This window comes from Pecten maximus, chromosome 11, assembly GCF_902652985.1.
Source record: "Pecten maximus chromosome 11, xPecMax1.1, whole genome shotgun sequence".
Classification (NCBI taxonomy): domain Eukaryota; kingdom Metazoa; phylum Mollusca; class Bivalvia; order Pectinida; family Pectinidae; genus Pecten; species Pecten maximus.
This window is the reverse complement of record NC_047025.1, coordinates 6,182,182-6,198,593: the sequence shown is the minus strand read 5'-3', so window position 1 is coordinate 6,198,593 and position 16,412 is coordinate 6,182,182. Positions and strand designations below refer to the sequence as shown.

Here is a 16,412-nt window from a genome sequence, read left to right as displayed (position 1 = left end):
CACGGTGATACGAATGTAGTACAGCAATTTATCAAATATAGGTCAACAGATGAACAGATGTAGGTTACGGTGATACCAATGTAGTACAACAATTTATCAAATATAGGTCAACAGATGTAGGTCACGGTGATACGAATGTAGTACAGCAATTTATCAAATATAGGTCAACAGATGAACATATATAGGTCACGATGATACGAATGTACTACAACAATCTATCAGATATAGGTCAACAGATGAACAGACGTAGGTCACGGAATACGAATGTAGTACAGCAATTTATCAAATATAGGTCAACATGTAGGTCACGGTGATACGAATGTAGTACAGCAATTTATCAAATATAGGTCAACAGATGAACAGATGTAGGTTACGGTGATACCAATGTAATACAGCAATTTATCAAATATAGGTCAACAGATGAACAGATATAGGTCACGATGATACGAATATACTACAACAATCTATCAAATATAGGTCAACAGATGTAGGTCACGGAATACGAATGTAGTACAGCAATTTATCAAATATAGGTCAACAGATGTAGGTCACGGAATACGAATGTAATACAGCAATTTATCAAATATAGGTCAACAGATGAACAGATGTAGGTCACGGTGATACGAATGTAATACTGCAATTTATTAAATATTGGTCAACAGATGAAAAGATGTAGGTCACGGCGATACGAATGTACTACAATAATCTATCAGATATAGGTCAACAGATATAGGTCACGGAATACGAATATACTGCAGCAATCTATCAAATATAGGTCAACAGATGTAGGTCACGTTGATACGAATGTATTGCACCAGTTTATCAAAATATAGGTCACGGATACGAAATTTCTTCAAAAGATGTAGGTCAAGATGATATGAATATACTGCAGCAATCTATCAGATATAGGTCAACAAATGTAGGTCACGGAATACGAACGTACTAACTAATTTATCAAATGTAAGGCTCTGACCTGTAATATTGTTAAGCTCTTTGGACATCCGTTTGATATTTTCTTTAGTTTCATTATTTTCAAAACGCAGATGCATATAGCATATGTTTTTCACAAACACTTGTCATATTTGTATATCAAAAACATCCCAAGCATGACCCTTCACCGATTTCAATCTTCATCTTTATAATTATCAATTTGTACCATTATGAGATTCATTCCATGACTAATATAAAATATTCCTCTGTCGGGCAAAATAGAAATGATGTCAACAAATAAAAAAAAGTATCTAAAATATGTTGCATTAAATCTAAACGTGATTTAAGTATAACCTTTATTTGAAATTCACAATTCATATATAAACGTCAAAAACAGACAACTGGTAGAGTTATTTGATATTCTATTAACTCGTAAAGCAGTGATAAAAAAACGCATGAATCAGATGTTCAAGAAAATAGATCGAAGTGTCCTAACTTATTTTATACTGCCTTTTTATACCAGATGTCAGTATATATCCTTGAATACTTACCTCCTTCCGATTCTATAGAAAACACAGAGGTGTTTTGTAGACAAGTACGGTACGTGTTTTTTTTCCAATAATATTTTAACGTTACACATTTGGAAATTTCTTTGTTCTATGAACTAATACGTGGGCGGAGAACACATGAATTGATGACGTCATTAACAATACAGCACGTTACGTCAAAATTCGTTAAAACCAGATCGGCCCAATCGGCCCAGTTGGCAGTCAACGTAAAAATTCAGATCGGCCCAAATCGGCCCTATGGCAGCCTAAGGGTTAATATCTTGGAATTCATCGCCTGATTTTAACGTTTGCTAAAAAAAAGTCATAGAAAAAAATCACTACACAATACTAAGCATATCTAAGCTGAGCTTAAAATGTTGAATGAAACAATCGATATCAAAAATACGTAGAAAAATCTGTTTCTGCGTTTAATAGGTTTCCCCGGCGTCAATAATCAGCAGCGTGAAATTTGGCGTGGAAAGGGTTAAATGTACTCACCCGAAATCTGTCTATCTATTTCTTGTTTTACTTTACGTTTGTCGTTGTTTTTTTGTTGTTTTTTTGTCGTTGTTTTGTTTTTTATTCATTTATTTATTTGTGGTTCTTTTTTTTTTTTTTTTTTTTTTTACGTTTGCGTTTTTTCTATTTATTTTTTTATTTTTATTATTAGTTATTTTTCTTTCTTTTTGATTGATTGTTTTTGAGATAACAGTATTTCATTCGTCACTTAAGTATCCTTTCCGACGCTCTCTTCGAATATTCAAAAACTGACGTAGAGTACAAAACGACGTCACGAACCGAATGATGACGTCATGCTATCATAGCGCTAAAACGTTCAGAAACAACTGCTTTGTCTCTTTGTTCTTGATTTAGATAATCGGTTAGCAACTGAGGATTTCCATAAGTGCTTGTCTTACCTTATATTTCATGGTCTGGAAATCCGTGAAATATATCACCGTGGGAAACCTGGAAAGGGCGTACTATATACGTATACCTTATCAACAGATATAATGACGGGCCTGTCTGAAATACCAGCTGACATCTGTCACTGTAAGAAAAGTGATTGAAGGGCGACGAGCGCGGCCTCGTGGAATATTTCATACAGGTATTTCATCAAGTGGCGTAATTGGAGACATAAACAGCATGATCTCACTCAGTGGGAGATACCACGTCAAAAACCACACGTTTTCTATATTCTCTTTCATGCAATTTGGATTTAAAAAGAAAAATAAATAAACTTTTGAATATATGTAAATATCATAAGCACACACCTATTTACATTAAAGTTACATATTCGTTAAAACTTGCAACATAATAATAAACGGAAAAGAGGTAATATATTGCGCAAATCCAAGGGTTCCAGTGTATATATACCTTATACATGCCTGTTCTGAACCCTTGAATGTGTCAGGCAATACGGAATTGTCTGTAGAAGCCATCTAGAAAAAAGTGCGCAGTAGAAAGACCAAAGACCAAATTTTTTTTGACAGACTTTTAGTTAAGGTAGAGCGATATCTTCTCTCCTAGTAACAATTTAATGGTCTACCACGACAACGCCTTGGTCTGTGTATCTAGAACGAAGACTTTCAGAGATGGGTATGTATTCATATACCTTTAGGTTATTTCAATATGATGACATCAAGTGGCGTAATTGGAGACATAAACAGCATGATCTCACTCAGTGGGAGATACCACGTCAAAAACCACACGTTTTCTATATTCTCTTTCATGCAATTTGGATTTAAAAAGAAAAATAAATAAACTTTTGAATATATGTAAATATCATAAGCACACACCTATTTACATTAAAGTTACATATTCGTTAAAACTTGCAACATAATAATAAACGGAAAAGAGGTAATATATTGCGCAAATCCAAGGGTTCCAGTGTATATATACCTTATACATGCCTGTTCTGAACCCTTGAATGTGTCAGGCAATACGGAATTGTCTGTAGAAGCCATCTAGAAAAAAGTGCGCAGTAGAAAGACCAAAGACCAAATTTTTTTTGACAGACTTTTAGTTAAGGTAGAGCGATATCTTCTCTCCTAGTAACAATTTAATGGTCTACCACGACAACGCCTTGGTCTGTGTATCTAGAACGAAGACTTTCAGAGATGGGTATGTATTCATATACCTTTAGGTTATTTCAATATGATGACATATCAGTGTGGTTATGGAATTGTTTAAGATATTCACAACCCGACCACGATAGCACAGCGGTAGATCATCACTAATGGCATATCCAGTGAAAATCCGAGGAGTGTGGTTAGATACCCAATCGGGGCGGTCGGTGTTTCTCTTTTCGTGATTTGATAGCTCAGGGGCCATCGATATCACGAGCTGTTCGGATTATCGGGCCTTCGGACTTGTGGGCCTTCGGATTATCGGGCCGACGGACTATTTGGCCTTCGGAATACTGGGAAGCTAGTGACATAATTTGAAATCGGATGTTTTTACTGGCTACATATATAGACTACAGTTTATTTTCTAAGGTGAATCCTCACCGGGTCTGCTAGATCCGGAAAATAGCGAACGCGTTACATGCTCTTTAGATGGTTTTATATTCGTTCCATCTTCTATTGGGTGACGTTTTATTTTAAGAAATCAACAACATAGTTGGGAAGGGATTGCAGGAAGAGACACTGTGATCGGTTTACTCTTCCCAGTAGAGGGTGTCAAACCGTAAACAAAGTTTCAAAAATGGAACTGATTTTGAGAATTTGCTTAGTGGTCATTTGTATGTGGTCAGTGGGTGGTCATCCGGCGAAATTGTCTGAATCTGCAACGAATCGACTTAAAGAAAAAGACTATGAATTGAAAGAGATAGTGTTTTCGCCGGACATTTCCAGCAATATCTTTGGGTCACGTTTTGGACAATTGCTGCCGGAAACTGATTGGACTTACCAAGTCGTGGACAGTTCGGACAGGTGGAATGAGCGTCAAAAGAGGGCAGTTCGGAAACCATCTACATCTAGGGATGGTAAAGTCAAAGGGAATGCCGCAGGGAAAGGGAATTCTCGGCGAGGCGGGACAGTCGGAGGAAAGGGACCAGAAAGGCGAAGAGAGTCGGAGCTTAACGGACCAAACACATTACCTGAACGCCAAAAAAATGAGAACTTCAAACAATCCCTACGACATATTCTCATCCTCGGCAATAAACAGTCTGATAAAACTGGAACAATAGTAAGTATTACCTACATTTACGAATTCAATTATGTCGTAGGTAGGCAAGTAAAAATAATTGTCCAAATCCTTTTTATAGATACGCAGAAGTGTTTAAATTTGCCGGTAAGTTGACATCTGGAGACAACTTTAAATTTGGGGAAATATTCACATAATATGTCTTTGTGTGGAAGAGAGATACACTCACCTGTCTGTGATCTCATTATTACGACAGGTGCCTGGTCGTAACGGTCACAGGTATAATAATAAAAGAGATGTAAATTAACTTTCTTAATTACTTACAGGCAATTAAATATCCATTAACTTCATACAATACGTAACATTTGATGTGATACACACCTGTACAGGTACTAGACACACAAACTCCAGCCCTGCAGACCGTATACATATAGAATTATATAAATGTATTAAAACAGTGTAGGTTTCACATTTTTCTTTAAACTATTTTAACTATATTGGACGTGGCGAGGTGGTATAAGCTGCGGGTACTTCTGGCTCCTTCGGCGAATGAATTACCGTAAAAGAATCATTAATATAAAGATAACAATATTGTTCGTTGTTTATCTACTAACTTATATACCTGTTCCATGCTTTATGTCTGTATGTTATCGTGTTTTGTTTGTTTTGTCTTTTTAATTTACTTGTGTCTTGATAAAGGGACAGATTGCTTCGAAAATTCGACAATTAACTTGTCTGTACTGTCGTTATTACTACATGACCATGCTATACATACCTGGTATACATAAGATATATTATACATGCCAAAACTTTCTCTTATTCTGATTGGATAAGAGATCGAAATATGCAGGTCGATATATAGCATAGGAGTGTATAATGTTAAGTTTTAAGATAAAACAAAATCATAAGATATTCATACAAGGTAACATGAACTGGCAAATGCAATTTCGGTTTCGGTTAATATGGTGGTTTAGCAACCTGGTAGAAGAGGTATTCACCTCAGGTGATGAAAAGGTCCTTTCTGTTTCCTCTATTTTGTTACAGAGAACGTACTTTACATGTATGATGATGATATAGAAGTGAAATGAGCAAAAACAATGTTTATATTGCAAATAATAGCATCTACATATTGTTGGCAGGTGAAATGGGAGGAAGAGCTTTGTTGACTTTATTTTTAATCTATTTTCTATTAATAGAAAACGAAAGGCAAACCCAGTGGAAATCGACAAACACCAAAGCGGTCCAACAAAGGAAGTTTTTCCATTGTTCCCGCCAAACCCAAACCTAAACCCAGACGGCGATTTCCGCTGAGGCGAGGCTGGAGGTCAAGGTTAAGGTCACGAGAAAGAGCAAGGGCAAGGGCAAGATCGGGATCACAAAAACCTAAACCAAAGAGGGTTATCAGAAAAACTGTCCGTAGAGGATTCGTAGTTTTAGACTGAAAATTACCTACACAGGAATTTAAATTGAACTTGAGTATCTACTTAATTTGCGAAATGCTCTATGCTGATAGCCCATGTCTGATACGTGTCAATTTTGGCAAATTTAATGTATCTTGTTAAACGAAAAATTAAAAGCCCAAACCTCCAGGCAATTCACCTTTACGCTCCAAAATAAAAAAAATATAAAAAGAAAATCATCCTAAATTTATTTTGGAATGAAATACATTTTCACATACATGTACATAGTTATATAATAGAAAAGACAACAAGAGTAAATTGAATGTTTTAATGTGCTTAAAAGTGACGTTGAATCAATCAAATGAGACCACAGTTGACATCAAACTCTTAATTAAATCAGTAAAGAGCTAGATAGAACAGGCAGCAATTGTTTGATTTATTTACAAATGCGTCTAAAGGGCGCCTGTCAAAACATAGTTTCTAAGTCTGTCCATCAAATATGTTTAGGGACGTCAGAATACATGTTTATCATGTACGTCTCTGATTTCATATATATCCAGGTCACGGTTTCGACACGTTATGTTGCATATGGAATTTTTAAAAAAAAATTTTGCTTTAATAAAAATTAATTTTAAAATACACTGTCAGAGAGATGTTGGATTCTACTAAATTTGATAAAAACTAGTTTAAACTTTGGGATATATTTTCAAATTGACATCTGTCACTGTAAAGATTTACAAGGCACATTGCTTAAACTTGTAGGCCCGCCACATCCCATATCCTGATCTATTAGGGTAAGATGTCTTGCCGACGGACACAACCACGACTGCGGAGATCGGTCGGTTCTTCAGCTTCCCGAGAAACATTAACCGACACGGGTAGGGGGCGTCACTCTTGATAGACTAAATACTGACCACATATTAAAAATCACTGGGCATGCAATCTTATTTCACACGAATTACTCCATTTGATAAAATGAATAACATTTGATAACTTTAATGACCTCTTTTATAACTACACCTTTAAGAATAAAAATAAATAAGTTTGCTTCAACTCTTCACAGTTTTTTTTATCCTGGAATACACATTGAAATTTCGTGGGTTAAAAGTATAAACAAAGGGAATTAGACCCGATTGTGTGTGTGTACACGTGATGTAAATGGTCCCTTTTTAATAGGCTTTCTTTTGCCGTGTTCTATCACCTCAACCTAATACCGGTGTGGCATGGATATATAAGCCTAGGTTTTAAAAAAAAAACCTTTTTAACGGCCCCCAAAAAATAAAAACCCAAAAAAAATTCAACAAGGAAAAAATCCAAATCCTACAATTTTATTTTTTGGAAATTGAAATTTACAAATTTTTTCACTTTTTAACCTTTTTTTTTTTTTTTTTTTGAAAAACAAAAAGTTTAAAAAATTTTTTTTTTTTTTTTTTTTTTTTTTTTTGGGGGGGGGGGGGGGGGGGGGGGGGGGCCAAAACAACCCCCAAAAAAGGGAGGAAACCTTTGAAAATGTTTTAAATTTTTGTTTTTAAAATAACTTTGAATAAAAATAAAAATTTTCCTAAACTCTTTAAATTTTTTATTAAAACACACATTTGTTTTGGGGAAAAATTTAAAAAAAGGGAAAGGGGCCCGAAATTGTTTTTTAACTGTTTAAATTTTTCCCTTTTTTAATAAGGCTTTCCCTTTTGGCCCGGTTTTCCCCCAACCTTAAGCCTTGGAAATTTTTTTTTTTTTTGGAAAAAATTAAAAATTTAAAAAACCGGGAGGTAAAAAATTTTATAAAAAATTTTAAACCGGGGTTTTGGTTAAAATTTGGATTGTCCCCAAAAATTTTACGGAAGTCTTAAATGAAACCCGCCCCCCATTTGGACATTGGGTTTTTTAATTTTTGGAACACCAAACAGCGGGGGTCGGCGGTTCCCGTCCCCGCGACACTGGGGGGTAGGCTTGTGGGTTTGGGGGAAAAAAAGGCTGCTCTTTTCCCTTGTTTAACCCCTTTGAAAACCGGAAACTTTTGCCTTTTTATCTCCCCAAAAAAAAAAAAATTTCCAAAATTTAAATTTTTTTTAATCGAATCCCATTAAAACGTTTAAATAAAAAAAAAAGGGGTTAACCCAAAAGGGTTTGTTCACAAAAAACCCCTTTTTAACCTTTTTTTTTTTCCGAGCCCAATTACCTTTTGGGCAAATTTTAAACTTTTCCCCAAAAAACCCGGGGTTTAAAACCCATTTAAAGGCCCCCAAATTTAAACCCCCAGGTTTTCCCTTCCAGGCCCAATTTTAACAACGTTTTGGGGCCCCCTTTGGTTTTTTTTTTTCCCCCAACACCAATTTTAAACGGTTCCTCCCCCCCAAAATTTTTTAAACAGTTTTTGGGGGGCCCAATTTTTTAACCCTTTTGGGCCGAGCCCAATGTTAACACAGTTCTCCAGAGCCCAATTTTAACACAGTTCTCCAGAGCCCCAATGTTAACACAGTTCTCCAGAGCCCAATGTTAACACAGTTCTCCAGAGCCCAATGTTAACACAGTTCTCCAGAGCCCAATGTTAACACAGTTCTCCAGAGCCCAATGTTAACACAGTTCTCCAGAGCCCAATGTTAACACAGTTCTCCAGAGCCCAATTTTAACACAGTTCTCCAGAGCCCAATGTTAACACAGTTCTCCAGAGCCCAATGTTAACACAGTTCTCCAGAGCCCAATGTTAACACAGTTCTCCAGAGCCCAATGTTAACACAGTTCTCCAGAGCCCAATTTTGACACAGTTCTCCAGAGCCCAATTTTAACACAGTTCTCCAGAGCCCAATGTTAACACAGTTCTCCAGAGCCCAATGTTAACACAGTTCTCCAGAGCCCAATGTTAACACAGTTCTCCAGAGCCCAATGTTAACACAGTTCTCCAGAGCCCAATGTTAACACAGTTCTCCAGAGCCCAATGTTAACACAGTTCTCCAGAGCCCAATTTTAACACAGTTCTCCAGAGCCCAATGTTAACACAGTTCTCCAGAGCCCAATGTTAACACAGTTCTCCAGAGCCCAATGTTAACACAGTTCTCCAGAGCCCAATGTAACACAGTTCTCCAGAGCCCAATTTTAACACAGTTCTCCAGAGCCCAATGTTAACACAGTTCTCCAGAGCCCAATGTTAACACAGTTCTCCAGAGCCCAATGTTAACACAGTTCTCCAGAGCCCAATTTTGACACAGTTCTCCAGAGCCCAATGTTAACACAGTTCTCCAGAGCCCAATGTTAACACAGTTCTCCAGAGCCCAATGTTAACACAGTTCTCCAGAGCCCAATGTTAACACAGTTCTCCAGAGCCCAATGTTAACACAGTTCTCCAGAGCCCAATGTTAACACAGTTCTCCAGAGCCCAATGTTAACACAGTTCTCCAGAGCCCAATGTTAACACAGTTCTCCAGAGCCCAATGTTAACACAGTTCTCCAGAGCCCAATTTTGACACAGTTCTCCAGAGCCCAATGTTAACACAGTTCTCCAGAGCCCAATTTTAACACAGTTCTCCAGAGCCCAATGTTAACACAGTTCTCCAGAGCCCAATGTTAACACAGTTCTCCAGAGCCCAATGTTAACACAGTTCTCCAGAGCCCAATGTTAACACAGTTCTCCAGAGCCCAATGTTAACACAGTTCTCCAGAGCCCAATGTTAACACAGTTCTCCAGAGCCCAATGTTAACACAGTTCTCCAGAGCCCAATGTTAACACAGTTCTCCAGAGCCCAATTTTAACACAGTTCTCCAGAGCCCAATTTTAACACAGTTCTCCAGAGCCCAATGTTAACACAGTTCTCCAGAGCCCAATTTTAACACAGTTCTCCAGAGCCCAATGTTAACACAGTTCTCCAGAGCCCAATGTTAACACAGTTCTCCAGAGCCCAATTTTAACACAGTTCTCCAGAGCCCAATGTTAACACAGTTCTCCAGAGCCCAATGTTAACACAGTTCTCCAGAGCCCAATGTTAACACAGTTCTCCAGAGCCCAATGTTAACACAGTTCTCCAGAGCCCAATTTTAACACAGTTCTCCAGAGCCCAATTTTAACACAGTTCTCCAGAGCCCAATGTTAACACAGTTCTCCAGAGCCCAATGTTAACACAGTTCTCCAGAGCCCAATGTTAACACAGTTCTCCAGAGCCCAATTTTAACACAGTTCTCCAGAGCCCAATGTTAACACAGGTCTCCAGAGCCCAATTTTAACACAGTTCTCCAGAGCCCAATGTTAACACAGTTCTCCAGAGCCCAATTTTAACACAGTTCTCCAGAGCCCAATGTTAACACAGTTCTCCAGAGCCCAATGTTAACACAGTTCTCCAGAGCCCAATTTTAACACAGTTCTCCAGAGCCCAATGTTAACACAGTTCTCCAGAGCCCAATTTTAACACAGTTCTCCAGAGCCCAATGTTAACACAGTTCTCCAGAGCCCAATTTTAACACAGTTCTCCAGAGCCCAATTTTAACACAGTTCTCCAGAGCCCAATGTTAACACAGTTCTCCAGAGCCCAATGTTAACACAGTTCTCCAGAGCCCAATGTTAACACAGTTCTCCAGAGCCCAATGTTAACACAGTTCTCCAGAGCCCAATGTTAACACAGTTCTCCAGAGCCCAATTTTAACAGTTCTCCAGAGCCCAATTTTAACACAGTTCTCCAGAGCCCAATTTTAACACAGTTCTCCAGAGCCCAATGTTAACACAGTTCTCCAGAGCCCAATGTTAACACAGTTCTCCAGAGCCCAATGTTAACACAGTTCTCCAGAGCCCAATGTTAACACAGTTCTCCAGAGCCCAATGTTAACACAGTTCTCCAGAGCCCAATTTTAACACAGTTCTCCAGAGCCCAATGTTAACACAGTTCTCCAGAGCCCAATGTTAACACAGTTCTCCAGAGCCCAATGTTAACACAGTTCTCCAGAGCCCAATGTTAACACAGTTCTCCAGAGCCCAATGTTAACACAGTTCTCCAGAGCCCAATGTTAACACAGTTCTCCAGAGCCCAATGTTAACACAGTTCTCCAGAGCCCAATTTTACACAGTTCTCCAGAGCCCAATGTTAACACAGTTCTCCAGAGCCCAATTTTAACACAGTTCTCCAGAGCCCAATGTTAACACAGTTCTCCAGAGCCCAATGTTAACACAGTTCTCCAGAGCCCAATTTTAACACAGTTCTCCAGAGCCCAATTTTAACACAGTTCTCCAGAGCCCAATGTTAACACAGTTCTCCAGAGCCCAATGTTAACACAGTTCTCCAGAGCCCAATGTTAACACAGTTCTCCAGAGCCCAATGTTAACACAGTTCTCCAGAGCCCAATTTTAACACAGTTCTCCAGAGCCCAATTTTAACACAGTTCTCCAGAGCCCAATGTTAACACAGTTCTCCAGAGCCCAATTTTGACACAGTTCTCCAGAGCCCAATGTTAACACAGTTCTCCAGAGCCCAATGTTAACACAGTTCTCCAGAGCCCAATGTTAACACAGTTCTCCAGAGCCCAATTTTAACACAGTTCTCCAGAGCCCAATGTTAACACAGTTCTCCAGAGCCCAATGTTAACACAGTTCTCCAGAGCCCAATGTTAACACAGTTCTCCAGAGCCCAATTTTGACACAGTTCTCCAGAGCCCAATGTTAACACAGTTCTCCAGAGCCCAATGTTAACACAGTTCTCCAGAGCCCAATTTTAACACAGTTCTCCAGAGCCCAATGTTAACACAGTTCTCCAGAGCCCAATGTTAACACAGTTCTCCAGAGCCCAATGTTAACACAGTTCTCCAGAGCCCAATTTTAACACAGTTCTCCAGAGCCCAATTTTAACACAGTTCTCCAGAGCCCAATTTTAACACAGTTCTCCAGAGCCCAATGTTAACACAGTTCTCCAGAGCCCAATTTTAACACAGTTCTCCAGAGCCCAATGTTAACACAGTTCTCCAGAGCCCAATGTTAACACAGTTCTCCAGAGCCCAATTTTAACACAGTTCTCCAGAGCCCAATGTTAACACAGTTCTCCAGAGCCCAATTTTGACACAGTTCTCCAGAGCCCAATGTTAACACAGTTCTCCAGAGCCCAATGTTAACACAGTTCTCCAGAGCCCAATGTTAACACAGTTCTCCAGAGCCCAATGTTAACACAGTTCTCCAGAGCCCAATTTTGACACAGTTCTCCAGAGCCCAATTTTAACACAGTTCTCCAGAGCCCAATGTTAACACAGTTCTCCAGAGCCCAATTTTAACACAGTTCTCCAGAGCCCAATGTTAACACAGTTCTCCAGAGCCCAATGTTAACACAGTTCTCCAGAGCCCAATGTTAACACAGTTCTCCAGAGCCCAATGTTAACACAGTTCTCCAGAGCCCAATTTTAACACAGTTCTCCAGAGCCCAATGTTAACACAGTTCTCCAGAGCCCAATGTTAACACAGTTCTCCAGAGCCCAATTTTAACACAGTTCTCCAGAGCCCAATGTTAACACAGTTCTCCAGAGCCCAATTTTAACACAGTTCTCCAGAGCCCAATTTTAACACAGTTCTCCAGAGCCCAATTTTAACACAGTTCTCCAGAGCCCAATGTTAACACAGTTCTCCAGAGCCCAATTTTAACACAGTTCTCCAGAGCCCAATGTTAACACAGTTCTCCAGAGCCCAATTTTAACACAGTTCTCCAGAGCCCAATTTTAACACAGTTCTCCAGAGCCCAATGTTAACACAGTTCTCCAGAGCCCAATGTTAACACAGTTCTCCAGAGCCCAATGTTAACACAGTTCTCCAGAGCCCAATTTTAACACAGTTCTCCAGAGCCCAATTTTAACACAGTTCTCCAGAGCCCAATTTTAACACAGTTCTCCAGAGCCCAATGTTAACACAGTTCTCCAGAGCCCAATTTTAACACAGTTCTCCAGAGCCCAATGTTAACACAGTTCTCCAGAGCCCAATGTTAACACAGTTCTCCAGAGCCCAATTTTAACACAGTTCTCCAGAGCCCAATTTTAACACAGTTCTCCAGAGCCCAATTTTAACACAGTTCTCCAGAGCCCAATTTTAACACAGTTCTCCAGAGCCCAATGTTAACACAGTTCTCCAGAGCCCAATGTTAACACAGTTCTCCAGAGCCCAATTTTAACACAGTTCTCCAGAGCCCAATGTTAACACAGTTCTCCAGAGCCCAATGTTAACACAGTTCTCCAGAGCCCAATTTTAACACAGTTCTCCAGAGCCCAATTTTAACACAGTTCTCCAGAGCCCAATGTTAACACAGTTCTCCAGAGCCCAATGTTAACACAGTTCTCCAGAGCCCAATTTTAACACAGTTCTCCAGAGCCCAATTTTAACACAGTTCTCCAGAGCCCAATGTTAACACAGTTCTCCAGAGCCCAATTTTAACACAGTTCTCCAGAGCCCAATTTTAACACAGTTCTCCAGAGCCCAATGTTAACACAGTTCTCCAGAGCCCAATGTTAACACAGTTCTCCAGAGCCCAATTTTAACACAGTTCTCCAGAGCCCAATGTTAACACAGTTCTCCAGAGCCCAATTTTAACACAGTTCTCCAGAGCCCAATGTTAACACAGTTCTCCAGAGCCCAATTTTAACACAGTTCTCCAGAGCCCAATGTTAACACAGTTCTCCAGAGCCCAATGTTAACACAGTTCTCCAGAGCCCAATGTTAACACAGTTCTCCAGAGCCCAATGTTAACACAGTTCTCCAGAGCCCAATTTTAACACAGTTCTCCAGAGCCCAATGTTAACACAGTTCTCCAGAGCCCAATGTTAACACAGTTCTCCAGAGCCCAATGTTAACACAGTTCTCCAGAGCCCAATGTTAACACAGTTCTCCAGAGCCCAATTTTAACACAGTTCTCCAGAGCCCAATTTTAACACAGTTCTCCAGAGCCCAATGTTAACACAGTTCTCCAGAGCCCAATTTTGACACAGTTCTCCAGAGCCCAATGTTAACACAGTTCTCCAGAGCCCAATGTTAACACAGTTCTCCAGAGCCCAATGTTAACACAGTTCTCCAGAGCCCAATGTTAACACAGTTCTCCAGAGCCCAATGTTAACACAGTTCTCCAGAGCCCAATGTTAACACAGTTCTCCAGAGCCCAATGTTAACACAGTTCTCCAGAGCCCAATGTTAACACAGTTCTCCAGAGCCCAATGTTAACACAGTTCTCCAGAGCCCAATTTTAACACAGTTCTCCAGAGCCCAATTTTAACACAGTTCTCCAGAGCCCAATGTTAACACAGTTCTCCAGAGCCCAATTTTGACACAGTTCTCCAGAGCCCAATGTTAACACAGTTCTCCAGAGCCCAATGTTAACACAGTTCTCCAGAGCCCAATGTTAACACAGTTCTCCAGAGCCCAATGTTAACACAGTTCTCCAGAGCCCAATTTTAACACAGTTCTCCAGAGCCCAATGTTAACACAGTTCTCCAGAGCCCAATGTTAACACAGTTCTCCAGAGCCCAATGTTAACACAGTTCTCCAGAGCCCAATGTTAACACAGTTCTCCAGAGCCCAATTTTAACACAGTTCTCCAGAGCCCAATGTTAACACAGTTCTCCAGAGCCCAATTTTAACACAGTTCTCCAGAGCCAAATGTTAACACAGTTCTCCAGAGCCCAATGTTAACACAGTTCTCCAGAGCCCAATGTTAACACAGTTCTCCAGAGCCCAATGTTAACACAGTTCTCCAGAGCCCAATTTTAACACAGTTCTCCAGAGCCCAATGTTAACACAGTTCTCCAGAGCCCAATGTTAACACAGTTCTCCAGAGCCCAATGTTAACACAGTTCTCCAGAGCCCAATTTTAACACAGTTCTCCAGAGCCCAATTTTAACACAGTTCTCCAGAGCCCAATGTTAACACAGTTCTCCAGAGCCCAATGTTAACACAGTTCTCCAGAGCCCAATGTTAACACAGTTCTCCAGAGCCCAATTTTAACACAGTTCTCCAGAGCCCAATGTTAACACAGTTCTCCAGAGCCCAATGTTAACACAGTTCTCCAGAGCCCAATTTTAACACAGTTCTCCAGAGCCCAATGTTAACACAGTTCTCCAGAGCCCAATTTTAACACAGTTCTCCAGAGCCCAATGTTAACACAGTTCTCCAGAGCCCAATTTTAACACAGTTCTCCAGAGCCCAATGTTAACACAGTTCTCCAGAGCCCAATGTTAACACAGTTCTCCAGAGCCCAATGTTAACACAGTTCTCCAGAGCCCAATTTTAACACAGTTCTCCAGAGCCCAATTTTAACACAGTTCTCCAGAGCCCAATGTTAACACAGTTCTCCAGAGCCCAATTTTAACACAGTTCTCCAGAGCCCAATGTTAACACAGTTCTCCAGAGCCCAATTTTAACACAGTTCTCCAGAGCCCAATGTTAACACAGTTCTCCAGAGCCCAATGTTAACACAGTTCTCCAGAGCCCAATGTTAACACAGTTCTCCAGAGCCCAATGTTAACACAGTTCTCCAGAGCCCAATGTTAACACAGTTCTCCAGAGCCCAATGTTAACACAGTTCTCCAGAGCCCAATTTTAACACAGTTCTCCAGAGCCCAATGTTAACACAGTTCTCCAGAGCCCAATTTTAACACAGTTCTCCAGAGCCCAATTTTAACACAGTTCTCCAGAGCCCAATTTTAACACAGTTCTCCAGAGCCCAATTTTAACACAGTTCTCCAGAGCCCAATTTTAACACAGTTCTCCAGAGCCCAATGTTAACACAGTTCTCCAGAGCCCAATGTTAACACAGTTCTCCAGAGCCCAATGTTAACACAGTTCTCCAGAGCCCAATTTTAACACAGTTCTCCAGAGCCCAATGTTAACACAGTTCTCCAGAGCCCAATTTTAACACAGTTCTCCAGAGCCCAATGTTAACACAGTTCTCCAGAGCCCAATGTTAACACAGTTCTCCAGAGCCCAATGTTAACACAGTTCTCCAGAGCCCAATGTTAACACAGTTCTCCAGAGCCCAATTTTAACACAGTTCTCCAGAGCCCAATTTTAACACAGTTCTCCAGAGCCCAATGTTAACACAGTTCTCCAGAGCCCAATGTTAACACAGTTCTCCAGAGCCCAATTTTAACACAGTTCTCCAGAGCCCAATTTTAACACAGTTCTCCAGAGCCCAATGTTAACACAGTTCTCCAGAGCCCAATTTTAACACAGTTCTCCAGAGCCCAATGTTAACACAGTTCTCCAGAGCCCAATGTTAACACAGTTCTCCAGAGCCCAATGTTAACACAGTTCTCCAGAGCCCAATGTTAACACAGTTCTCCAGAGCCCAATGTTAACACAGTTCTCCAGAGCCCAATTTTAACACAGTTCTCCAGAGCCCAATTTTAACACAGTTCTCCAGAGCCCAATGTTAACACAGTTCTCCAGACC

General features: G+C 40.1%; 1 protein-coding gene across 1 annotated transcript; it reads left to right on the top strand.

Moving 5' to 3' along the window:
- Positions 1 to 4,071: 4,071 nt before the first annotated feature.
- Positions 4,072 to 7,069, top strand: LOC117337116. Its single transcript, XM_033897909.1, has 2 exons — positions 4,072 to 4,664; positions 5,819 to 7,069. Exons 1-2 carry the CDS (start codon positions 4,182 to 4,184, stop codon positions 6,062 to 6,064), a joined length of 729 nt encoding a protein of 242 aa, XP_033753800.1. The 5' UTR covers positions 4,072 to 4,181; the 3' UTR covers positions 6,065 to 7,069.
- Positions 7,070 to 16,412: the final 9,343 nt, after the last annotated feature.